Genomic DNA, 26,056 nt, shown 5'->3' on the forward strand with positions numbered 1-26,056 from the left:
TAACAAACGGTGGCTTCAACTGGTGTCCATTTCTCGGTCTAAGTAACTTACTATTTCTGAGTTAGCGTTCAAGATAAGCATCTTTTGCGTTACTAATGCACTCACTTCTCTTGCAGTATACACGTACATAACTAGGCTGACATGTCTTCTGTCTTTAAATTTGGAGTTGTTTGGATCAAAAGCCTCAGTTTGTACCTAGCTCTTCTCTCCCATCTGCTTGCTGGCTGTTTTGCTTAGTAAGCTGTGTGTATCATGTGGTTGTACTTCTGCTGTCTCAAACTAAACACGCCAGCTACTGCTTGTAGGTGCTTTACTTGCCCAGCAAGGGCTGTGGGAAGAAGTAGTCATGGGAGAGCATTTGGTTCCTTGAAGATGGATTGATTTCTTTATTTGCCTTCTTTCTAGCTCCTCTGAGTCAGCGGCTAAAATTTGAGCATGCAGACTTGTGCCACACTGTCTTTCATGTAAGATGCTTATGTTCTGGTCACATGAGCTAAAAGCAGTATAGATTTCTCTTTTGTAATATGCTGTCTTTTTCTTGATCTTTTATTGTTTGCTTTCTTTTACTATCATCTACTAACGTGTTCTGCTTTGACGCTAAACAGATTTTTCAGACAGCAGGAGAAAAAGGTGATAAATTAATATAGTTTCTCCTCCCATCTGTTTAAAGAGGTTAGAGTCAGTTAACCAGTGTAAGGCAGTGCATTCTAGGTGAAAGCTTACACTTCTGCTCAATGGCATAGCAGAACAGCAACAAAAGTCATGGCAGGGTATATACTTTCAGTTGGAATAGACTGTTCTTTCATTGTTTAGAGTCATGTGGCCCATAGAGTGGAAAAACTGAGGCTCTTTTTCTGCATTAGTATATATGGTAATTTTACATGTCAATGGCTCACTCCAGCTAGCAAGCAGCGGTTAGCAATAAATCATTGGGAGAATGGGCATATGTTCTTTATTTATTGAAATATGTGAGATGGAGAATGCTAACATGACAACAGTCAAAACTTCCATACTTCTGTATTACTTTTTATTTGATGTGAGCAGTAATGACAAGTCTGGACTTGTTCTATCAAAGTTTTTACCTGGAAGATTGGAAGCTTTTGCTTAGTCTTTCCATGTAGATAGTCATACCCAAAGACTGGAAAGTGAAAACTCTCTTTTACGGCAAATCCATTTTCACTCTCCATTTGTGATGTCATTAGTTGTTTTAAGTATCTTTTGAGGAAAGAAATAGTTAAAAACAGGATTTAACTATTAAAATACACAGAGTTTACTTTGGAGGAAGATTAAGAAATGGGCCTTTTATATTTTTCTCAGTGAGCCATTGAAGGGCATACTCCAGATCTCTTCTTTATGGGCTACTTGTAACATCTTGAAAATCGTGTTTCTCTGCACAATGTGTGCATACATGAGTGTAGTGCTGAAAAAAATGTGAGTTTGTAATCCATAAAGGGTGAATAACTTCTTTCCCAACATAAGTTTGTCTTGTGGTCAGTGTTTTTCTTTCATAGAAACAAAGGAGGATTATTCTCTCCTCAATAAAAGATGAGAGTAAACTTTGCTATTCATTCAGTATGTGGTCTAACATTGAAAACTGCCCTTCCTGGAAAGTAATTTTCACTGTCGTTTGGCTACATTTTGTGCAGGAAGTGGGCTGTGGTGGCTGACGGTACTGGTGGGGGAGACAGAAGAGCAGCAGATGGTAAATGTTGCTGCTGAACTAGGCTGGGTTTGATACCCAATACAAGTGAAGTTCTCTGTATGTTCTTTACCAGTCATCTGAATTGTTCTGTTCACTCAATAACCTATGCTTTCATTATCAGGAGAAGATTTTCTGACAGATATTTTCATATACAGGACACGTTAACCAAAAAAAAAAGTCAGGAATTTGACATAATAGATCTTGGGTGAATTGTATCTAAATTTTTCTTGGAAAGTGCATTCTTTCCCTTACTGAGAATGGAAGCAATTTATTATCCCTCTCTCAATTTCTCAGAGCGGGCACTGAGCTGTATTTCCTAACTGCAGGTATGGAGCCATAAATCCCATAAACCTTTGTGCAGGAGCAGATGGCTGTTAGTGATGGTGAACAAATTGCTTCTTCAGAGCAAAGTGTTCCTTTTTAGAATGATAAAACATGCTTTGTATACAACTGCTTTTCGCTACAGCTAACCTTCTCTCAGTCTGGGGAGGCCAACTTCTTTCTCATCGTCCATGGAGCCTCTTTCAGTCCAGGCACTTTCTAGCAAATGACCCCTTTCTCTTGAAAATTGCTTTTTTTATTCTTTTAAATACATCAGGTTCCTAGCTCTGGAGAATGACTGTCCTGTTAGTTTCTGGGAGGACAGGGCTTGACCCTCTGACTCCCAGGTGGGAACTTGAGGCAACTCACTGCCTTGTCCTCAGAAGCAGAAAGCCTTCTACAGGCTGGCATGTGTGTATAGCCCAGTAAAAAAATAAATAGCAAGATAAGCACACCTGTTGCTCCGGAGTGAATGGTGACATGGTAAGCTTAAAAAACTGCCAGGTGTGTGTATATATATGTATACCTTAAAGATGAAAAATGATATTTTTGGAAAGCAAAGATGCACTAACTTACAGCAAAAGCAAACAACAAAGACTCGTAAAAGTCAAGTGAAGCTTTGTGCTAGGGGGAGTCCCTGTGCAGTGTAATTAGGTTATAGATAGGAGTTAAAAATGAAGAGACCTGCTTTTTATTTCCCACTCTGCCATCTACTGTGTGACCTAAGGAAATACAGTGAACTCTTCAAGCATTGCTATCTTCTAAACTGAGTGGACAAGCATAAATCATCTGTGGCAGGTGCTCTGGTATCTATAAACCAATCAGTATGGGAGTAATGTTGTGTTGTTTTGGTTTGGTTGTGTGTTTTGTTTTGTGGTTTGTTTTTTGTTTTAAAACTTCCATAAGCCTTACTGACACAGTTGTATGGAGTGCCAGTTTCTGAACTGTTTATTGATATCTCTTTTGTTATGTAGCCTGATGGGAGCTCCAGGACAGGAGCAGCAATAGCAGTGAAATTGCATTACACAGCGTGCATACTTCTCGTGCCCGGATAACCATAGGCTCTCCTGACCCTGGCTGTGTTTGTTCATGACAAGTAGAGACTGAAGAAACACTTTGCATCATTGGCCACTCTGATGCTGTATCTAATGTTATGGGGTAGCTCTTTGTGTAGTTACTGCTGTAAAGGCAGTGACGCACGAATGCGGTTGCAAACTACACAATTAGAACAAATGCCTGGGAGCAGTTCTGGTTCAAAAGGTTTGACACCTTCTTCAGATGTTTTTTCCATTCTCTTCCACAGGCTGGCAGCACCAAATTTAATCGAGCTAAACTGCTGAATGTAGGATACCTAGAGGCCCTAAAAGAAGCGAACTGGGACTGTTTCATTTTCCATGATGTGGATCTGGTGCCAGAAAATGACTTTAACATTTACATGTGTGACAGACAACCAAAGCACCTTGTAGTTGGCAGGAACAATACTGGATACAGGTAGGAAACCAGGAATATGGAGAGAATACCAACTGGGAAATGCCAAGTTACTGGTAATGTTTCTCTTCTGATGGAGCTGTATGCTGGTATCTACCCTTCCTCCTGACACCAGGTTTCTGATGGTAATGCTTTGCCTCTCTGGAGCACCTTCTGACAAGATAACTGTACGGACAGCTTTGAAGTCAGCTCCATGGTCACCTGTATGAATGATCATTGTCATCATTATAGTTTCTGGGGTGAGGTAAAGGACGTTTTGAAAGGAAAGCAACGTGACAGAGGTTGTGTGAAGAGCTTCTGTCAAAGCTAGAAATACACTTGCAGTCTTGTGGTCCTGTGATTTGACAGTGTGATCTTACTATTGTGCTAATAAAACTTGCCACTTAGCTTTTGCTATTGAAGAGGGAACTTCTGATATTGAGAGCTCAAGTGTGAGAATTTGCCAAAGGAAAGGGTTGTCCTTTAATTATTTGGCTGTACAGCATCTAATACAGGATCGTTCTGATTTTTAAATGGGTCCCCTAAGTGATAGTGTGATATAAATAATTTAAAGTGAAAAGGCAGGTTCAGTCCACCTCAGAGAAAAAAGGCTCCTGTGCTTGGTGAATTTAATGACTAGAGTGGTTTCACTGAATATGTTTTTTTCAAGAGTCACCTCTTATGTCATGTTGCTCTAAATATTAATTAGAAGTGGACTTTTCAAAAGCTGATCTCAGAGTACTTTGAAGTAAAGCTCTGCTTCACTTCTGGGTTTCCTTTGTTAAATATATGAGAAAGAAGTGAGATGTGCAAATTCTTACACAGAATAATATTCACTTTCCGATTACTCAGTGAAAATGGGAACAAGCACAAATGAACTAGGCTTGTGACAAGTTTTTGGAGCACTGTGCCTTGCGGAGAACGCTGAGGGCTGTAGAATGGTCATGCACCAAAGCAACAGAAACATTGCTTTGGTTAATTGACAGGCACGTAGAATCCAGGCTAATAACATGGCACAAAGCTTGAGGTGCTTTACTTAACCTCCTGTGCCTTACTTACTGCAAGTGTTTAGCTTAGCTAAGCATGCAGATGGTGGTGGTTTTTTTTTTTTGCTTTTACTAAGGGGTGGTCTTACTATCAATTTCCTCAGGTTTCTCCTGTTTGTGGAAAGAAGCTGTTAGTTAGCTTTAAGCCTTGGCTTTAAAGAGTCTTACACTGACAAGATGTTTTTGTGTGAATACCCTGCACTAGGGTGTTGTGAATACCCTGCACCAGTATTCACTAGGATACTGGTGGTTTGAATTAGATTCATCCTTTCTTTTCTGTGTCACTGCCTCTGTTTACACATCTGTGAAGTGGGGATAATAATGCTCTTCTTCCAAGAGAATTCCTGGATACATCTGAAGGAATTCAGATCCTGAGCTCAAGATAGATACCTAAACTGAGCTGAGACCACAGGTTGAAATCCCAGTTGGGTGACCTGCGAGGCCATTCTGTTATCTTTGAAAGGCTATGATGAGTGGGGGAGGTTCCTGAGGACCGGAAGAAAACGAATGTCACTTCTATCTTCAGGACTGGCAAGATGGAGGATTTGAGGAACTATAGGCTTGTCAACGTCACCTTTTAATCCCTGGGAAGGTGATGAAGCAAATCTGTTCATAAGTCATGCCTGACCAACCTGATAGCCTTCTCTGATTTGACTAGCCTGGTGGGCGAGGGAGGAATTAGTGGATAATGTTTACCTGGACTTAAGAAGGCTTTCAACACTGTCTCCCATAACATTCCCGTTGACAAAGTGATGAAGTATGGACTAGTAAGTGGACAGTGAGATGGACTGAAAACTGGCAGAACTGCTGGGCTCAAAGGATTCTGATCATTGGAGCAAAGCCTGGCTGGAGGCCAATCACTAGTGGTTTACTCCAGAGTTTGATACCAGGGCTGGTCCTGGTTAGTATCTTCATTAGTAACCTGGTCAATAGGGCAGATTGCACCCTCGGCAAGTTTTCAGAAGATAGAAATCTTGGAGGGGTGATTGATGTACCAGGGACTTTGTCAGGCTGGAGAATGTGGCCAACAGGAATCTAAAGAAGTTCAACAAAGGGAAATGCAGAGTCCTGCACCTGGAAAGGAGCAACTCCATGCACCAGTAGATGCTGGAGGCCAACTGTCTGGAAAGCAGCTTTACAGAAAAGGATCTGGGCCAGCAATGTGCCCTCATGATAAAGACCAGTAGCATCTTGGGCTGCATTAGGAGGGGTGTTGTCAGCAGATTGAGGGAGGTGATTGTTCCCTTCTACTCAGGACCATTGAGACCATACCTGGAGTGCTGTGTCCAGTTCTGGGTTCCCCAGCACAATAAAAACGTGGACATACTGGAGCGAGTCCAGAGAAGAGCCAGGAAGATGATTAAGGGATCGCAGCATCTGATATGTCAAGAGAGTCTGAGAGAGCTGGGACTGTTCAGCCTGGAGCAGAGAAGGCAGGGGGGATCTTGTAAATGTGTATACATACCTGACGGAAGGGAGTAAAGAAGGTGGAGCCAGACCCTTCTCCGTGAAAGGCAAAAGGCAATGGGCACAAACTGAAATACGGGAAATTCCATTTAAACATATGAAAAAGCTTTTTTTTTTTTTTACTGCGAGAGTGGTCAAATACTGGAACAGGCTGTCCAGAGAGGTTGTAGAATCTCCATCCTTGGAGATGCTCAGAACCTGAATGGAAATGGTCCTCAGCAACTTGCTCTAGCAGACCCTGCTCTGAGCAGAGGGGTTGGACTAGCTGACCTCCAGAGGCCTCTTCCAACCTCTGCAATTCTCCTGTGATGCTATGACAGGAAAAATAGTCTACGAGGGAGGTTGTGTGTTGTTTTTTGGGGGTTTTTTTTGATGCTTTTAAATTAGATTCATGGTAAACCAGAAATAATAATAAGCATTGCCCCTTTGCAAATTACCCTAATGGATACTTTCTAGCCCTGGCAATTTCTTCATCTGTTTAGATTCACATACGTCTAGAAATCAAAATGCAATCTGCAGCCATGTTGCACATCACCTCTGAAGGTGGCAGTGGCAATGTAGTAGAGGCTGTCTTGTAACGCTTACCTTAAGGGCCAGGAAAGAGGAAGCTATCATAAAAAGCAACTAGCAAAAGATAGATAAGTATAAGAAGATAAATAAACATGGTATGTAAACACCTTTTTAAAGTAGATGCAGTTTCCAGGAGAAGGAAGGTAGAAGTTAGAAATTGATCTCCTTCAGAGCTGAACTCCATTACCTTAGGTTACTAAGTAACTTGCACTGTACCTTACCTTGGAATTGGTCCTGCGATATCCCATAGCGCATGCCCCCTTGCTGTGATCTGATTTCATTCCAAGTTTTTCAGATTCAGCGCTAAGATAGTCGATGGCTTGCAAAGCTTCCACTATGTTAGTGCGTAGCTTTGTTCCTTTTCTATTCATCAGAGTCCTTGAGGTAAAGTGCCTTTTTGACTGGCACAGGGAGTCGTGTAAAGAGAGAGAGAAACTATTGAAGAAGGCTACATTCTCTCAGTTGGAGAGTTCTGGCCTAAAGCAAATCACCATCTTTTTGTGAAAAGAGGAAGAGAACAAGACCTACCTCATGGATCTGTGCACCCTTCAGTCTGTGAAAGACAGGTCTAGATCCAGAGTTTCAGGGTGATATTTTCATTGTTGGTAGAACTTGACTTTTAATTCTTCCTTCTCTCTTCTTGTGTACTTCTAGGTTACGGTACCAGGGATATTTTGGAGGTGTAACTGCTCTAACAAGAGATCAGTTTTCCAAGGTGAACGGATTCTCTAACAACTACTGGGGTTGGGGTGGAGAAGATGACGACCTTCGAATCAGGTAATAAATAAATAAATAAAAGGCTAGAGGGAAATGGGTGTGAGAGGGGGAGGCATTGGTTTTAAAAAATAAAAAAAATTGGTGTGACTTCACACCTAGCCTCCAAAGGTGGAACACTACAGGAGCCTTCAATTCAAAACAGTATTGCAATGGGGATTTGGAGTGTGAGATGTAGTTCTTGAACAGTTTCCCCTTTGAAAAGGTTAGGCATGCATGAGACCTGGTCCTCCTCCTGACAGCATTGTTGGTTGGGTGTGGGGTTTTTGGTTGGTTTGTTTTGTTTTTGTCTTGGCCACACAGTATTTGTATTCTTGCTTGGAAATCGGTCATAACCAAAGTAAGAAGATTGAAGTCTGGATTTGCCAGAGACACAAATGTATTGAGTTCCATACTTTGCAAGAGAGCGTTTTGGTTTTGGTGGGATTGGGTTTTTTGCATTAATTGACCACCATGATTTACACCAAGCAGGGCTTTATTTGTATGTGGGTGGTAGTGATGATAGTTAAGATAGTGAATAACTTGAATTTTAGAAAGACTGCATGTATATGCATATGCCCTTTGCTCTTGTTAAAACTAGTTTTGCAGATGTGCCTGTCAAAGTAGGAGAAAGTTGTTAGTTTGAGAGGTTTAGTGGGACAAAGAAGTCAACAAAACTTTTATGTTGATCTTTTGCCCTTTGCCAAGGAGGAAACCTCTAATCCTGCATTGCTGTTAGTGAAAAAACCCCACAACCCTGCAAGCTCTGCTGGCAGAGCCTGTCAATTTGTAACTTGTGTATACTCTGTCATTCTTAAGTGTTTATCCTTTTCAATTGCTTAAATATGCAAACAAGCATTGGGGGAGCATAAAATTCAAACCCCTGGTGATATTAAACTGGTGAAATTAAGTGTGTTAAAGTTAAAAACCTTCATTTGAAAGTTCCTCTCTGTGTCAGTTCAGCAGATCAGTCACCTGTATCTCAAGAAATCTAAAAGGTCTACAGCGACATGGATTTCTGTCCCTTCTTAATCACAACTTTTTTTTTTTTTTTCCCCTCCCTACCCCTAGCTAGAGACACCAACTTCTCTGTGACCTCTCGGGAGCTGGCTTTTATAGTGGTAGGGGATGGCTTGGTACCATCTTGCTCCTCAGTTTCCTGAGAAGTGTCACAGCTAATGAGCGAACAGAGGTGACAATGGTGTTCTTTCAAATGTTCCTGTGGGCAGCAGAGAACCAGCTGTGCAGCAGATCAGCAGGATTTACTGAGGGTGTCCACAATGTTTGCAAGTGGTTGGAATCAAAAGTGATGCTTGCTTGTGTATGGCACCTCATAACTTTGCAGCTGTTGTGGTCTTGGTGTGGAAACCAAATCGTACGACCCAGAGCGCACACTGCAACTGGACTTGGCTCATGCCTTTCCGTTTGGGTAGATCTTGGACTGGGCTGGTTACAGAGTGTGCAGTGGGTAGGTAATGGGAAGCTTGCTGTCTGGGTGGGTTGCACGGAGAGATCCTTGCAGCCTTCCTGTGCGAAGACAGCAGATGGCAGCATCCCCTTCAGTATCTTCAAGAACTGTGGGCTGGGGTACTCTTAGGTCCTGCTGTTTTGCCTTTATGCTAAATGTGATGGTCTCTTTTTCGGCCCCTTCCTCAGGTGTGCATCACAAAGAGACTTTTCAGATCATTTGTTGTATTTGTTTGGTAATTTACTGCTACAAACAGTCATTGGAAAGCTGTAGGGGCTCAGTTTCTTCAATTCTTGGTTTCCTATTGCTCTTTCAGCTGCTGATGTGACTAGCAGACCTGGGCTATTCCTTAATTCCATTGTCATGAAGTTAACCCTTTCTGCTGACAGAACAAAATTGTTGTGCTCCACAGATGTTCAAGGCCAAAAGCTCCAATCAAGTACCTGATGTCAGACACTTAAATCCATGCATGGGGCTCAGTGTTTCTGGCACTGTTCTCAGAAAATTTTCTTCATGTCATGTCAACGAATAAAAATTTTACAGCTATCTGCCAACTATTAAAAAAGAAAACATGCTTTTTTAAAGTGGAGAACTATCAAGTATAGGGGCTAGGAGTTGAGATGAACTTGTTGCAAAATGTGTGGAATCTTGCTACAGACCTCCTAGGGTTTAATATAGGGCAGTAGAAACTAGACCAGATGATACTAATTTAAATGTACTCTTGTATAATGTGTGCTTAAAGCTCTACGTGACCTCTTCTGTAGTAGCTACCTGCTTCTGTTCAAAAGAAAGGGGTATCTGTCACTCTATTGGACCTGTTCTCCAGAAACACAACTCTGAGCCCCATTTCTCTGGCAAAATGGGTTGTGGAAGAGGTGAAGATGAGTTTCCTACAGTTCTCTGTACTTGCTTCGATGACATCTGCAAGAGATGAAGTCTCCAAATGTGTGTTTTTTTTTTCCTTGAGAGCTTACTTATAGGTGATGACTTGCTCATGGCACTGTTGTTTCTCCCAGGGTTGAGATGCAGAAGATGAGAGTGGTGAGGCCATCTGCTGATGTAGCCAGGTATACGATGATCTTCCACAAACGAGACCATGGTAATGAGGAGAATGGAGAGAGGTGAGTCAAGAACACTGTTCCACCTTGCATTGTCTCGGTGTGTGGCTAGGAGCCAGGCACCTGGGGGCCAAGTTCTTTGCTCTAGGCCAAGCAGGCATTTTGTTGTACCCAGAGGCGCTGGGGGACATCCCTGTGACACCACTCTTCACAGCTGGCAGCTGTTGCACATGAGATCTGCCTAGAATCAACTGGGTGATGTTCCTTAGAAACTTCCAAAGTTATAGTTACATGGATGTGATTTGACTATATAATTTCAGAGATTAAACCAAAGGACACTTTTCCCCATGTCTGATTGTCCTTGCTGAAGATGGGAAAAGCATGACTTTACATTCCCAGTAGATACCGAACGGCTGTAGCTCTGCCTCTAAGTTTACTAGTAGTGGGAAGGAGCTCAAAACTCCTCTCCTATGCATGTCAATGAAGATTTTCTCCTCTTTGTCCTCAGGATGAAGCTTCTACGTCAGGTATCTAGAACATGGAAAATGGATGGACTGAACTCTTGTTCATATAAACTGCTCTCAGTGGAACATAACCCTTTATACGTCAACATCACAGTGGATTTCAGCATGGAGCCAAAGATCTCATAAGGGTGGACACCATACAGCCTATTGGGAATGGCAACAGATCGTGTTTGTGGTTGCTATTACAGCAGATGACTCCTGGCACTCTGCTTGAAAGAGTACTTCAGTAGCACAGAAGAAAGTTTTTCTTCACAGCATGTAATTGATTGGTTGAGAGTTTCCTTTTGTGAGGACTGGAGCTAGGGACTGACCCAAGAGACAGGTCCTTGTGTTCTTCTATGCACTTTTTGCTGGGATGTTTGCAAAAGTGTCCTTGTTTGGGCTGGTCCAGTGGAAGGACTTGAACTAAGTCTCCTGAAAAAAAATTTTGTTCTTGCAGCTATTCCTAAACTTCTTATTTGTTGTAGGGGGAAGGCAGCTTAACACTGCCAACATTTCCATGACTTCAAAAGGAACGGGCCAGTCTTTTCTCATTAAAAGCACACGAATTTTCACCAATTACAAAATTGCTGAGAAAAGCTAATTTTTTCCAGCCTGAGGAAAAGCTGCGTATGTGTGAGGGAAGGGCAATAATGGTAATAGATCAGGAGATGTTAAAAATCTCTCAACAAATACACTCCATTGAATTCAAAAGGCTTCTCTTGTCCTTCATGAGCTCAGCTCACCCTGCTGTGGGACTGCTGAAGTGTCCTGTGGCAAAATGAAAGTCTCGGTTCTGCAGCAGGCTGCAGGTTGTGTGTTACTCTGGAGAGAAATGCAGTGGCCAGCATGTCAGATGGAAAGAAATTGCTGTCCACATTTGTTAATGCTTTGGGCCACACTGTTAGAGTGCATATTTGTATAGATACCCAGGCTATTATTATTTGTGATTCTTCTTTGAGAAGATTGGAAGTCTGTGGTTAACTAGCTGATCCAGTATGCTGCAGGATTTCTGCTAAAATCTCAATTAGAGCACTTTCCTTACTGCATTATACCTAACTGTCCTCACACCTGCTTGTTGGATATGCATCCCTTGGAGGTATGGGGTGGGAGAGTTTCTTTTAGGACACAATAACTTAAGAATTGCAAGACAAAAAGCAACTTCTGCTTACTATAGTATTGAAGAATGGTTCTCTAGCTGGTTGACACATTATTCCAACTGTAGAGAAGGCTGAAGCTTTAAGTAAGTTCTTAGGTGTTAGTGGGATAAATGCTGCCTTTCAGTGAACAGGGAATCTTAGTATCTACAAGTAACAAGCAAAAGCACCCAGTGTCATGCCTGCAAAATAACTGGACCTGGTAGGCAGTACTATTGACTGGCTTTATAGAGAAAGGAAGGTTACAGAAAAGGGAGGGTCTTGGGCAGACTGTGTCAGTCTCACAGGCAGGTAAGGACAAATGCATTCCTGCCAGGGACATGTTTGACTCAGATTTTCCTCTAGTATTTTATGTTGAAGATAGATCAACCTTGAAAGATAATCTAGTATTTCAGCTGTTGCTCAAACATTAATTAATTTCCCTACTAGATGACAGCCTCAGGTCCCATTTGGCCTGAATTACTTACAGCTACAATAAAAACATTTAAACACCGATGGATCGGGCCAGAGAAAAACAAGGCCTTAAGCTCTGGTTTTGTCTGGTATCAGGGCAACTTTCTCCTTTATTACAGTCTTATTAAATATTCTAGAAAATCTTAACCTGAACACATAACTTTATTTCACTCAAATTCACAAAAGATATTTACAGAACTGTAACTGGCTTCAATACTTTTGCAAAATACAGCACTTCAGAGGCCTGTCTGACAGAATGGCTTGCATCCCAATTAACACTTAAGTACAAAGCAGGACAGGGCTATCCACCTGTGAAACAAAGGTTCCAGAAAACTTGGGTCAACTTACTGTCAAGGAGACTTGATCCCCAAGGGCTGGGAGGTGGGTCTGCCTCAGTAGTTAGTTTTACTGTGGTTTGACAAGTTTTACAGTAAGCTGCAGCCTGTTGATGAGGTTTTTCTTCTAAATCTTAAAGTCAGAAGAAAAGTAAAATGCATGAAGGTCAACAGGATTAGTCTCAGGTGGTGCAGGAGGTAGAGGCTGAATACCCATATGCATGCTGCCATGCTGAGCCCAAACTCTGCTCGTTTTCATTCTCTTAAGAAAATGGGGGAACATATCCAATGTCCACAGTGATGTTGGTATAAAGAGGATGCTTTGTCCTGGAAAGGAGCTTGAACTCTAACGAATTCATTCCATCATCCTTCCATGTTTTTCTGGTGTTGTGTCGGGAAGTAGGCCTGAAGAAGAAAGAAAACCTGCAGTTAGACAGAAGAACGAAGATGTTGTTTGCAGCTGAAGCTGCAGAAGAAACAGACTTCCAGAGGGGGCAAGGGCTTAGCAGATGAAAGCTGCTAGCAGAAAAGCCCCAAGAAAATTCTTCTCATGTAATACAGATGAGAGAGAGAAGGCATTTTGTAAGACTAAACAGATTAGAATAAGTTCATGCTGAGTATTCTAAACAAGGAAGACAATTTGGACTGGGAGACCAGCGAGGTAGCAACTACAGTCTGAAAAACCAAGAAACTGGCAGCAGCTTAGAGAGACCTGGGAGTGCAACACAGAGGCTTGCAGCAATGGTGTGCACAGGCTGCTCTAGGTAGGTTTTAAGGGTTGTTATGGAAACCTGAGTTTTGAGATGATAGAGGGAAGTCTGTACTGTCAGTATGAGAAGCCTCCACCACACTTGACCCAACACCCTCCCCCAGCTCTGTCATGTAAAAACTGGGCCTTTGCTAAGGTCGCTCATAGCACCTTCCTCATGTCTTTGAACTAGAATGCTGCTTTCCACTATTTTAATGGCACATTGTACATCCATACAGATTGAAGAGCAAGTTTTTATTATAGGGAAGTTGTAACAAGGTGCCTCTTCAAACTGAACTCTCCCCATTTTTTTTAAAGTTTCATTCCTTGAATGATGTGATGCTTAAGTCTGATATGCATTAGCTTCCTAGCTAGCAAGAGTCCTTAACAATAGGAAAAAAGTAGGAAACTAGGAGAAACCCTTCAAATGCAGAGACAGGAGCAGAACGATTCAGTTGAAACTGACTAGGGGCCACATTAAAGCAGAAAAACATTAGGTATACTTACTGCCTGTTCTGAGGAAGATGATGGTAACAGTCAACCTGCCACAAGGCAAGGAGTAGCCTCCTACCTGCCCCCCTCCCTCTAGAACAGTTACCTTCTCCAAGGCTCTTGTGTCTCTGTCTCTTCATTGTAGTCCATCACTTTGTAGCGTCCAAGGTGAGGTGATGTCCGGACTATTTTCATTCCTGCTAACTGAATCCTTTAAAACAACAAACAAAATGTTTGCTTAGGCATAAAGATGCCATTTCTAGGTTAGTTAGAGGGAAATTCAAAGTCAGAGATGATTTTCAGTGTTAATGCAATCAAAGCAAAGTGTAGAAACTGAAGGGAGCAAGTTTAACACCACAGTGCCACCATTACCTTCTCTAGCAGGTTCTAACCAGGCTTGGGCCAGAAAGCTCCCAGCTGCAATGTGCTTCAACAGGGTACAGAGAGGATTATAGCAAGCAGGGAATGAACAACAGCATACAGAGCATTTCCCATGATTCTGACAATTGAGCATTATTTTCACTTCCGTATAAGAGCAGAGCTTTTATTGCCTAGAGGTCCACCACCTAAACTTTAAAAAAACCAAAACAAACCCAAACTTGCAGTTTCTGAAAGGAAGCCAATCCAGATTAAGCCTCCCTCTGTTCTTTGAGAAGTGCCATTCATTCAGCTGGCCTGATTAGAGGACTGGCTTCATAAAAGATTAGTGATAAATACAGGCACCAGACAAACAAATGTGAGCTGCTCAGCTGCAGAACAGTTAGATAAGAAAAAAGTGAACTGAAGGCTCAGAATTCCAGAAGAGAGCTCCTAAAAACAGCATTTTGGGTGACTTTCAGGCAACCCATTGCTGATGGCGTCTATGTTAGTTTACCAATAAAAAGTGCCTGTAATAGTGCTAGGGCTAGCAAACCTCCGTTATCACAGGGCAGCTCTTACGCTGAGAAAATTCCTGTGAATGTAAGAATAAATGTTTGCTCAACTGAGATCATAGAACCAGCATGTTTGCAACATTTGATTGCCTTCTGCTGAGATCTGGTACAGCAGCAAGTTACGCTGAAGCAGGAATGTTATAAAGCTGAAAGAGGCTACAGAACTGAAAATATTTGTTAGTCTAGAACCATCAAATTATTAGAACACTTCATTGACAGTATGACATACTATTATTTCAGACTGAGACCCAGTAGGTGCATCAAGCTGGCCATTCAAAAATAGCCAGCTCATTCCTAACTTCTGCAGGTTGAGACTTCAGTATGTGAATAAATCATTAACAGGTACTGTCCATGGCCTCCATGTACCTATGGGCCAGAACACTGCCAATCATTAGTGTAAGTTTTCAGAGAAACAACACATGATTTACTTCCTTTCAAGAAAGGGCTATTTTGGGATCTACATAACCTACTTGCCTTAAGAGATTTCTGTAAGGAAGTGCACTTTTATGCATAACTGGCATGACTCTACCACTGGTACTGAAAACCACATTAGATGCCTAAGCTGTACTAAGAACAGCTGAATAGACCCAGCATTGTAGTGTTTGATTTAAAGATCTATTTTCCTAGCATTCCATTCCTTTAGTATATGCTGAATCTCTAACAATCATATACTCTTTTAGTTACCTTTTTTCTGAAAGGAAAAGGAAGAATTATATGTTAGAAAATTTGACTTTCAATTCCCAGAAGAATACTGCTTTGTAGAAGCTCCTACAGTCCTTGAACAGAACATTCCTCCAAAACTCTGTAACTTGTCACACTGTGCAAGACCAAAAAACACACAAGGCCTTTATTGTCAGTTTAGTTTTATAAACTCCCCATGAGCTTGCCTCAGTGCAGGATGACGAAGGTGCACAGTGCAACTACAAAGCTGCATAAAGAAGCTGCAGCCATGATTGTGTACTTGAAGAATTCGCATTAGGCAGAGTACCTGGAACTAAACTCATTGTATTCACTTCTCTAGCATGCTGCTGCCATGGCAACTGAACTACAAGGAAAAAAATAAAACATCGGATCTTGCTGTCACTGACTCACAGTAGTACACAGGCTTCTCCATCACCCAGCACTGACCACAGAAGTTAGAATTCCTTGTGTTCCTTAATTCCAAGTATTGGTGATTAGATAATACTTGGAGCAACCTAGATGCCCAACATAACTTAAATTCCCAACTGTCTGAGAATTAATAAGTACCTCCTTGGTTTTTCTTATTCGTCAAGCTTGCAGGTTCCTTCCTTCCCTTGGGGCTGTTCATGTCAATGGAGTCACTGGTCAACTACTGCTGGTTATAACCCCTTGGACGCACTCCAGAGTGACTGAAGGCACGAGAATGTGAAGTAACATTCTGCCCTCCAGACTCTGAGGAAAAATTTGTCCTCCCAGCACACAAGGATTCATAGATTCCGAGCATCTTCTGACATTAACTATTCTCAATGCCAACTGCATTTTGGATTATAATGATACTGCAAGCACATTAAGGAACAACATCTTAGTTCCTTTCGTAGTGCAATGCTACATGTTTCACTAGCCAGCTTGGTTCTATTTTAAGCCTGTCCCATGCATTAGTACCTTGTAGCAATGTCATCATTTTCACCACTGCTGCCCCAGTATGTATTCGGAAACCCATTCATCTTCATGTAATGTTCTGGAGTCAGAGCAGATACACCCCCAAAAAAGGACTTATATGGCAGACTAAAAGAGAAAGAAAAAAAAAAAGCATTAATATTGAAGGCTAATACCAGTTCTTCACAAACTAACAATGTGATCCAATTCACACATATATTAATTGCATACCTTACAGACACTATCATGACAATGCCAAAACCCAAAAGAGCAAAACCAGTGTAATTCCTATCATGTTCCATTCCCTCCCCGCCCCCCAGCAGACCAAAGAAAAGCTGGTTGTGAAATTCACATCTTGGGTTAGTTCAAAATACCTGCATCCTATCACACATCTTCCACATGATCCAATAATTCCCACCCTATCCTTTTATTCTGGAAGGAAAGGCAAACAGAAACCTGCCAGTCATTTTCCAAGCTGAGCGAACAGTGGAACAGGAAACTGCAGGCAAGGAACTGTTCAAGATCGCATGCTTAGGTCAAGAATACCCTTTTCTGTGGAAGTCACTAGTGCAAAACTAACAAACAGAAAACCTCTCAAAGGCTGTATCTTTCACTGTCCCCATTCATACTTTCTATGCAGAAAGTGAACCAATTAGGATGCATACATTCAAACCAAATGGAGGCACTTACGTGTACTGAAACTTGTCCATGGCACTAGCCATATGCTTGGGATAGTATTCATCGCAAACATAGAGATTATAGTCATTCTCAGGTACTAGGTCCACATCATGCAGGAGAAGGCAGTCCCAGTCTTCATCCTTCAGGGCTTCCCGGACACCAACATTAAGCAGCTTTGCTCGGTTAAATGTACCATTCCCCACCTGGAAAAGAAAACCTACATTTCTTCACCAAAACAACAAAGAGGATAACTCAATGAAAATGTTAGTAAAAAAGCCTTATTCAATTGAATGACACTGGAATGAACCAATACTGGCTGCAAATTTCATGCCCCAGGCTCTGAAAATTTCACCCAGTCTCTTCACAGTATTCTCAGCAATTGTAAGCTTTGCTGTGTCAGGGGCTACATACACTGGGCACCTGAAGAAAGCTAAGTTTTAAGAGACCAGTAAGTCAATCCTCAGGTGTACATCTGCACATCAACACTTTTGCCCTGACTATTGCTTATTAAAGCTTAGAAATGAGAAAACAGATCTTGGTCAAACAAAAAGCTTCTTCTCCCTCCCAATCAACTATCAGTTTTAATTAATGAATCCAAAACTTGCTCTCTCACCACTGATCTTTTGCAACATCTGTCCATGTTAGGTAAAAATGGCTGTTTGGCCTGCATATGTTGGCCCACAGCAGGGTCAAGCCAGATGTTTTTATTTGATACAGACTAAAAATACCCAACTTCCCTTTAGCATTTAGTCTCAACAGTTTTGCTCAGTAGCCACACTGACAAGCTACAGACAAACCACATTCAACTCTTGAACAGCCGAAAATACAAGTCACCACTTAATGACAACTTTATCCCTCTAGAAGACAAAAAATAGCAGAATGATGATCCTGACAAATGATATGGTATTTCCATCATTAGCAGCCATGGAGATGGGACAGCATGTACTGACCTGCTCTAAACCCATGCATAAAACCATACTTCCACGTTAGAAGATTCATATTTCTTGGTTAGAACCTAACCCTTAACTGGGAAGCTCAGTTACACCACCAGGCACATCTGATTTAGATTTACCTGCTGAATCAAGTAGATACTGTAACTGAGCTGCTGGCGCTGCAAGAAAGGATGAAGATAGTAGAGAAGGTGGTGAAGGTACTTCTCCTGGTTCCTGTAGGCTACAAGGATGGCTGATTTGTAGCGGGCCAAGCAGTGAGGTGGCCTGTAGCGGCCACCAGACTGAACAAAAGGATTTTTTTTGATGATCATTCTCTCACTAGGGAGCATCCTGAAGGTAATGGTTAACGGACCAACTGTAAGGAGAGACAGAAAAAAGAAAAAAAAAAAGTCAGATCAGTGATATTTCTCAACCTTCATTCAAACCTATCATATTAGCTACATATGTTTACTACTTAAGACATCAGCCCTAGCCTAGCACAGAACAGTTAACGCCATGCAGATGTGCCCACATGATGACTTCCACCACTGCCTGCTGGTCACCTACCCACAGTTCCACACCATGGGGTGCCAGGCTCAGCACCAGGCCAGCAGGCAACCTGCCAGAGAGGCATCCCGAGTCCCGGCACAGCCAGCAAGCCTTACCAGGCTCTTGCACAGCTTGCTTTTTCCTCGTTTTGGCTCCCTACTACACAAGCAAACCTCCTGTCTTGTGTTGCTTAGATGGGATCCTTGAATACATGTCTTCACTGTTAAGAATAGTGTTGAAAATGAATCAAGATAAACAGACATATCTGCTTTTGCGACCCATATGGAAAAAGTCTCTAAGCCCCTTTCAGGCGAGATTCAAGGACAAAGATGTCCAAAGGGATATTCAGCAGGTTGGGGGAGAAATAGTTTAAAGCCTGGATGAATACAAATGCTTTAGGAAACATTAGCTTTATTGTAAAAAAAGTTTCAAGTTCAATTTGATGTTATAATCACATGCCACAAGGGCTTGTGATACACAGTGATAAACAGGCAGTACTTCAAAATTTTGGGGGAAGCAGATGACACAACTGAGAAGGAAGAAGAGAGATGTTACGTATTTTCAGGAACAGGCGCAGGGTAACAAAAGAAACTGCATATGATCGTTTCTTTACTCAGCACCTCGATTTGAAATGCAAAACATATCCAGTATGTTTAACAGTTTTTACCTAATTAAAAAAAAAAATAGTTCTGCAGTTTTATCTGAATTCTTCCATTCTTCAGATGGAAGAAGCTTGACAAGCCCCAAGTAAGAAAATCACTATAAAGTGTCAATCACCATTTTAACACAGGTCTTATATTGTAACAATATGAACAAACAAATTCTTCAATTATTTAAATGCCTGTCCTTCTGGGTAGTGAGAAAAGGTTCCAGAACTAGCAGAAGAATTATATTTATACACAAATCGGTGTGTCTTAGTGGTTTCCAACCACTATCAACTTCTAAGGAAATAAAGCACAAATGCAGAACAAGATTAAAATCTATTACTTAAATGAATTAGGAAGAAACCTTTACCTAAACCACAATTAAAAGCTGACAATTTCAAATGACAGCTTTAAGTAGGACCAACAATTCTCTGCAGGCCATGCTACCCAAAGACAAAACATTTTTTTGCACCAGAAGCCTGTGAGGCAAGCTGTTGGTTTTTGTTTCGGTTTTGTTTTGTTTTTCAAATAGCTATAAATAAGTTTTTCTTCTCCTTCCAAGCTCATAGTTAATCCTACAGCTGTCTTACAGCAAGTTTTCAGTATCTTTTAAGTCAGACTCCCTCTTAAACGACTGAAATAAATTATTCTCTCAGAAAACTTCTGATAGTGGAGCCTGAGAGAGAAAGAGCAAATATTTAGGCCTGGTATGTAGTAGCTTTCATTTGAGCAGGGAAAAGTACAGGTGCGTCTTAAGGCTAATTAAGTATTTAAGCAGGTGAGTCCAGAAGATACTTCTTCCAGCCCATCCTACTTTCAAATCTCTGCTACAATTCTGATGAAAAAAATTGAGCCTGTGTTCACCCACATCCTGTTTCACTGACACAAAAGGAAGCAACATCCCTCCACTCTTTTGTTTGGGTTTTTTGAGCACTAACAAGGCTTAGGGGCTAAATTTGGCATAAGATTCAAGCTGTCCATTCAGACAGCATGTGGAAGTTAGTATACCTCACATTTCTGATGGGCAAACCTATACTCGATGTGTCTCTTCTTCCTCCTCAAGGAACACACATAATGGCATTTCCTGAAGGCCGGTCTGAACAGCCACTGATCCCATTCCTCACACTGTCAAAAAGGTCTAGCCGCTGTGAATCCCACTTCATGGCTTGTTTTTGCTGGTTGGTTGGTTGGTCTTTGTTTTTAAAAGGAAAACCTGAATTTTGCTTGTCAGCAAGATCTTGCAATAGCTGACTCTTAAGTATCCCTTTTCAATCCTTCCCTAAGTATCTAAAACACAGGGGGAATTTGATTTTCACTGTTACCCTCAGTAGGAAACTGCAGTACATTGCCAACTTTTGTACCTGAAACAGAAGAGTAGTTCTTCAGAGAATCATGCTGGGGGCCCAAGAATCTAGGTCACGTTTATTGTTAAGATTTTATGATGTTATTATCTACTTCTGCACAGCTTCCTGTTCTGCCTTTAAGACCACCACATTTCAGTCCAACATTGTTTTCAACCTGTAATTTATGTTCCTTTTTAGATTTATGAACTCCCTGAATATCAGATCTTTTAACTAAAGCACCATTAACCACTGATTTGACAACAACTGGAGCTTGCTAAAGAAATGTTATATTCAGATTGGATTTCAACTCCAGATCATTGTTCCAAGGAAAATATAAGAAAGGGAATTAATCCCTTTTGTTCTCCCACAAAGGCAGGGTTTTGTTTTCTATAATATAATCGGAGCTCTTTGTATTGCAGAGTAAGATTCTGTAGTGATAATCCTTACATTCCAAAAGAATCAAATCTAAATTTGAACATAAGGGTGTGAGTAAGATAATATGCAATAATTTCACTCCTGTTGTCTCCTTCCATACCCAAGCATATGATTCATGAGGGTAATATCTGCATTTTTCAGGTTTTTCAAGATGTCATGTTCTCCTGAGCTGCCTGGCTCCATATGCCAAGGAAACACAGAAAAAAGAAGTTATACCCTCTTTATCTATAGAAGAAAAACTTATTTATAGCTATTTAAAAAACAAAACAAAACCAAAACAAAAACCAACAGCTTGCCTCACAGGCTTCTGGTGCAAAAAAATGTTTTGTCTTTGGGTAGCATGGCCTGCAGAGAATTGTTGGTCCTACTTAAAGCTGTCATTTGAAATTGTCAGCTTTTAACTGTGACTTATACCCCCAAAACCTCTGGCTGCCCTACACTTCTTGGCTATGAACTAAATTCTGGCTCTCAGGTCTCCTTCCTGCCCAACTAACAAAAGGCTAATGCACTGTAATCTGATTAAATCCCAGTTGTGAACAGAGCAGTTGCAGGCTGGACAAAATAGGGAAAAATAAAACTGCTAAAACACAGCTTTGGGAAAGGAGGAAAAGCCCATCTTAGACATGCTAGAAAGCACGGGATCCCAATTCAGACAAGGTACAGAATCAACACCCTGAAGTATCCAAGCGATTTCTCCGTAGCCTGGTTCCTAAGCTCTTTCTGTGCCTGTACCATCACACAGAGGGTGTTGAATTAATATGAAACTTCAGTGTGTGGAGTCAAAACTCACAATTCCCTGTCTGTATTGTTAGCTGGTGCTAGTGACAGCATACTCCCTGCTTGCTTTACTTTGACTATCGGGGATCTATTGATTTTGACCAGATCTATCCCATCTTAAGAAAGAAACTACATGGCTTCTAAACTCCTTGCTACACATTTAGAGTTAGCAGCTATAATTACTGAGTTCAACCAGAATAAGCAGAACTTACACAAGCTGAACAAATGGGAACAGTAGCATGGATGAATACCTCACTGAGGAAGTGCAGCACCACACACTACATTAATAGAATCATATTTGTATAATTCTACCACTGTTCGAATGAAAGAAAAAAAAAAAAGGCAGACCAACAGCCTTAATTTAAGCACCAGTTTCTAATGACAGAATACAAAGCTGCCGCTACTGCAGCTGAAAATAAATCTCAGCATTAGCACTTTTTTACTTGTCTTCAAATCCAAGAGAAGAAACTTTAGTAGGAGAGCATCCATTAGGAAATGCAGCAGCAGCTACTCATTACCACAACAGATGGTCACACTCATGAAAAGGTTATGACAGATGGGAGTGAAAGGGAGAAACTACTATAAGAAGGGCTTGGAAAAAAATTCTTCCGTAGCACGAGCATAGTTAAAACAGCAGAATTACACACAGAACTTTCAACTATTAAAGTCCTCAAGGGCCAAACCAACTCATTCAGCACACACCATGCATGAAGCAAGGCACCTCTTTAAAAAAAAAAACAAAACCCTGAGTCATCTAGCATCAAGCTTCTTCCTGGTAAGAGGAAAAGATGAACTGAAACAAACAACACATCTTGCATGCAACGTGAGAAAGTCAGATTTTTTAATTTAAACGCTACTTCGTTAAGTTTGAATAAGTACAACTCTAGCATATAAACAGTTTGCTTTTTCCAGAAACACAGAAGGAGGAAACAGACAACTCGTTATTTGTGTAAAAACTTTAACCTTTAAGGGAACTTGAGTAATTTATTCACAATATTAATGAAGACACTGAATATTTAGTACAATGCTTTTGATGTTGTCAGTCACAAAAGGTTCAGCGGACACCACTAAGGGCTAAAAAAGTAACATTAGTCAGCGAGAGCCTAATTCCTCCAAGGCAGAGATTTTAGCAATTATACTTTAATTCTCACTCCACAGCCCTGGAAGAACCAAAATGCTGTAGATTCAGGAGGTAGGAAAAAGACAGATGAGCTGCAAGCTGATCTTACATTCAAATAGTTATCGAAATGATCTACTATATACATAAGTGGAAAAAGTGCTGCACTTCATAAAAGCCCTGATGCAGAAACCATTTAAGCCATTTGGCATTCTTCCAGTTACTTTAACACGCTTTGGAGTGGACACAGTGACTTATTACCAGCTCTGAATTGGAGACTGGAGTCCTCAAGAATTGATTTGAAATCTCATTTAATGAAGTTCATGAAATTAATATTAAAAGGCATCATTCTTTCTGATATAACGCTTCCAAGAGAGATCAGTCCCATGAGAGAAGATGATAACAACCAATCAAGGCATTTATAAAGTATTTAAACATCTGTTCATACGTGCCCATTACATATAAAATAAAGGGCAAGTACCTTGCTGAGTAGGATGCATTTCTCGCGGGGGGGGGGAACAAAAACACACAGAAGAAGCTGGCATATAGTAATACCAGCAGGAATAATTTACTTCTTATGTTTAAAGGGAAATATCACCAAGTATAAGCTAAGTTGTAGCAAAGCGCTCATTTTTCTTAAGCTGAATCTGTATCAATGCTCCAAATGATTTGTGTTTCACAGCAACAATGCTTCATATGTTCAACTCCAATTTTTTATGCAGCAAAACTTTCACAATTACTTTGCCTCATATTTTTTTTCTCCCAGGCAACTTTACTGTTTGTTTCTGTCTATAACTAACATTATGTTTTCATTTTAGCTCTCAAGTACCCCATGCAGGCCAATCCCCTCTGTTCTCAGCACTCTCAGGGATGGGCAGAAGACGAGGTCTTAAAAAGATTTCACAGCTCTAAGAGCATTGATTAGTGTAATTTTATCCTGCGTCTGCCTCCTCCATATACGTCACTACTCTTACTTATCTGATGGTTTGCAGGTAAGCTGCACACAATTGCACCTAGGTTGGTTTGTTTTCCTTTTTTTTTTTTTTTTTTTTTTTTTTTGAGACCAAAGCGTTCTCATTTTCTCATCCGCTTTTCAGGACAGCGGATTCTCCTCAGTAGTGGAGACAAGTAGGGTGCAGGCACATTTCTGCTGTGCTTTTTCAAATACAGCAGTTAAGTTGGAAACACAGAATTGTAGCTTCCCAAAAGAACTGATGGGCTGTAGCTAGTAATGAACAGAGACTGCACTAAGACCATTACAACTGGCACCTGTGCAAAAAGGCTCTGTACTACTAATATTTCAGTATTTACTTAGTGGAACTGTTTCCAAGGCGAATGCTGAAGCATATACCCAGAAGTTATCATACAATTTCATCATACATACTGCATGAATTTCATTTAACTTGAGCAACAGGGGAAGAAAACTTCCCAAAAGAACAAGCATCATTACAAAGACTGCAGTCTAAAAAGGCTCATCCAAAGCATCCCAGCAGAGTTCTCTAACCTCATTAAGCAACTTGACACAAGAGTAACCACAGCACTAGCTTTCAACAATACTTCCACCTGTGAACCAAGGTCAGCCATTTGCTCTTACTCTGCTCCACGTGTCGTGATCAGCCTTCCTAGAACAGCAGGGCAACTAGCAAGTAGTGCTCCCAGACTAGTTAGATGCAAGCCTTAGATATGCAGAAACCCGTGCAGTACGGAAAACCAGACAAGGATAACTTACTACACAGTACTCTAAGAAGTAGGCATCCCCAAACCAGCCCTAAGTGCGTGCTTACAGAACTCATCCATTCCTGGCTGGCTGAGTGGAACTGATTCACTAGTACCAGAGACACACCGCTTTACTACCAACAAACTTGTTTTATGGGTTTGACTTCGTATTTACTTAAAGTTTCTCAACTGGTTTAGTAGTGCAGTAGCTAGATCAATGCTGCCTCTAGGATCAGCTCTAATTTGGTCCTAGCGTAAATACAAATTAACCTGTGACCAGACTTTTAAGTCTAAAGGAGAAGTTTCTAAGTCTAAAGGACTCATAACAATCATAGGCCAAAAAGATCACCACGAAGAGCAAGATGCCAAGCTACATTCTCATACAAACGATATTTAAAGCCAACTTAATCAATTTATATTGAACTACAGGCTTGATATAAGGCTGAGACAAAGAACCCAGGATTTACAATGAGTCAGAAGTCAAAATTATGCAGTTACCAAAGTACAACCGTTGGCACATTTTATACAGGCCCACCACAAAAAAAAAGTGTTACTAACTTGGTATTAACACCACGCACTGTTTTCACTCGTTCTACAATCTCTATGTAGCCAAATCCTTAACATCGTAGGTTTTTAGGTCAGTAAAACACTTTTCCTCGTATAGCCAATAAAAAGGAGTTCATTAACACAAGAAAGTTTTGTCAGTGTATTACATCAGTATACACTTTTAAAGTGGAAAAGTTTGAAAAATACACAACTTACATTTACAAAGTGTTCAGCGTTATCACGTACTAAAGCAGCTATTTCAAACACCACCAGTTTATACCTACCAAATATTGGTGACTGCACTGAGCAGTACGGCATAGCTTCTTCATCAGGAGCTTGAGTAAACAAGCTGAGGTTTGTATACACATCGTGAGTTTTTGAGTAATCCAGAATCTGATGCGAGTCTAAAAACCCACGAAACACATTTGAAGGTCCACCTCGGTAGAGTATCAGGATAAATATTGCTTGGAAGACAAACAGAAACAGCAGAAAACAAGGATTTTCGACACGAGAGAGGGACATAGTTTTTAGCCCATGCTCTGGAATCAGACCGGTGAGGAGTTTAACTGCCTTCCACGGGGCTGCCGGTCTACGTTCAGGGCTACATCGCTGTGCACGCCCGATCTCCTCCTCCTCCTCTTCAAACTTTCTGAGGCGGCAGCCTGCTCTTCCAGCACGGCTTCGTCAGGGCGCTTTGAGCCAAACCACCCCTTCCCGCTCCAAGCTCTGCAAGCCGGACTGAAGGAGAGAAAAAGCCCTTCAAGCCCACGCAGAAAGCCACGGGGGCAGCGGCACCCAAGCCCGGCAGGGAGCAGCACAGGCGCAGCGGCCGCCCTCCCCACACCCTTACGCCTACCCCCTCGGGACAAGCTCTCTGAGGCAGAGGCAACCGCGAGAAGCACGCCCGGGCGGCTCCGGGAGAGGACCCACCGCCCGCCCGGGGGCAGAGCGGAACACGGGCGAGACGGCCCACGCGGGGCAGGGCGAAGCGGAGGGGCAGGCTCGTCTGTAACCCCCCGGGAGGCTCCCGGCAGGCCGACCTCCCCCGCTCCGCCCCAGCCGGGGGTGACGAAGTGAGCGCCCTCGCCCCGCCGGCGGCGCGGCGGTTTCCGCTCAACCGTCACGCAGCCGCCACCGCGGCCACGCCCCGCGCCTGGCGTCCGCGGTTTGCATGCGGGGGAGCCCGCGCGAGCACCCCCTCCCGCCTTCCGGCGAGACTACAGCTCCCAG

The 26,056-nt window shown here is 41.8% G+C and overlaps 2 protein-coding genes across 6 annotated transcripts in view; one reads left to right on the forward strand and one right to left on the reverse strand.

Annotated features, from left to right (window-relative positions):
- B4GALT4 (beta-1,4-galactosyltransferase 4) overlaps positions 1 to 11,407 on the forward strand; it is a 29,097-nt gene extending 17,690 nt beyond the window's left edge. For all 4 annotated transcript variants that reach the window (XM_075166794.1, XM_075166812.1, XM_075166783.1 and 1 more), the window contains 4 exons: positions 3,327 to 3,514; positions 7,228 to 7,350; positions 9,811 to 9,915; positions 10,361 to 11,407. In XM_075166794.1, coding sequence (XP_075022895.1) covers positions 3,327 to 3,514; positions 7,228 to 7,350; positions 9,811 to 9,915; positions 10,361 to 10,502 — 558 coding nt within the window. In that variant the 3' untranslated portion in view covers positions 10,503 to 11,407. The remainder of the gene's footprint in view (positions 1 to 3,326; positions 3,515 to 7,227; positions 7,351 to 9,810; positions 9,916 to 10,360) is intronic.
- A 638-nt stretch (positions 11,408 to 12,045) lies between these two features.
- On the reverse strand, positions 12,046 to 25,746 carry LOC142089822 (beta-1,4-galactosyltransferase 3-like). 2 transcript variants are annotated; one of them, XM_075166827.1, is made up of 7 exons: positions 25,683 to 25,746; positions 25,111 to 25,564; positions 17,840 to 18,075; positions 16,780 to 16,970; positions 16,096 to 16,218; positions 13,647 to 13,751; positions 12,046 to 12,723 (listed from the first exon to the last, which is right to left on the reverse strand). In XM_075166827.1, the coding sequence occupies exons 2-7, from the start codon at positions 25,346 to 25,348 to the stop codon at positions 12,564 to 12,566; spliced, it is 1,053 nt and encodes a 350-aa protein (XP_075022928.1). In that variant the 5' UTR covers positions 25,349 to 25,564; positions 25,683 to 25,746; the 3' UTR covers positions 12,046 to 12,563. The 2 variants fall into 2 exon arrangements, with proteins under 2 accessions (XP_075022928.1, XP_075022938.1); XM_075166837.1 differs by lacking the exon at positions 25,683 to 25,746 and having other exon boundaries at positions 12,046 to 12,705; positions 25,111 to 25,675.
- Positions 25,747 to 26,056: the final 310 nt, after the last annotated feature.

The sequence above is a fragment of the Calonectris borealis genome, chromosome 1 (genome assembly GCF_964195595.1).
Source record: "Calonectris borealis chromosome 1, bCalBor7.hap1.2, whole genome shotgun sequence".
Lineage (NCBI taxonomy): Eukaryota > Metazoa > Chordata > Aves > Procellariiformes > Procellariidae > Calonectris > Calonectris borealis.

What these genes read in the sequence shown, in the direction of transcription:
- LOC142089822 (XM_075166827.1), bottom strand. Translation starts at nt 25,348, where the DNA reads ATGTCCCTCTCTCGTGTCGAAAATCCTTGTTTTCTGCTGTTTCTGTTT. An exon ending in AGTGCAGTCACCAATATTTG is followed by an intron (nt 18,076 to 25,110) that starts GTAGGTATAAAC and finishes CTCTCCTTACAG; the next exon opens with TTGGTCCGTTAACCATTACC. An exon ending in ACACAAGAGCCTTGGAGAAG is followed by an intron (nt 12,724 to 13,646) that starts GTAACTGTTCTA and finishes GTCTAACTGCAG; the next exon opens with GTTTTCTTTCTTCTTCAGGC.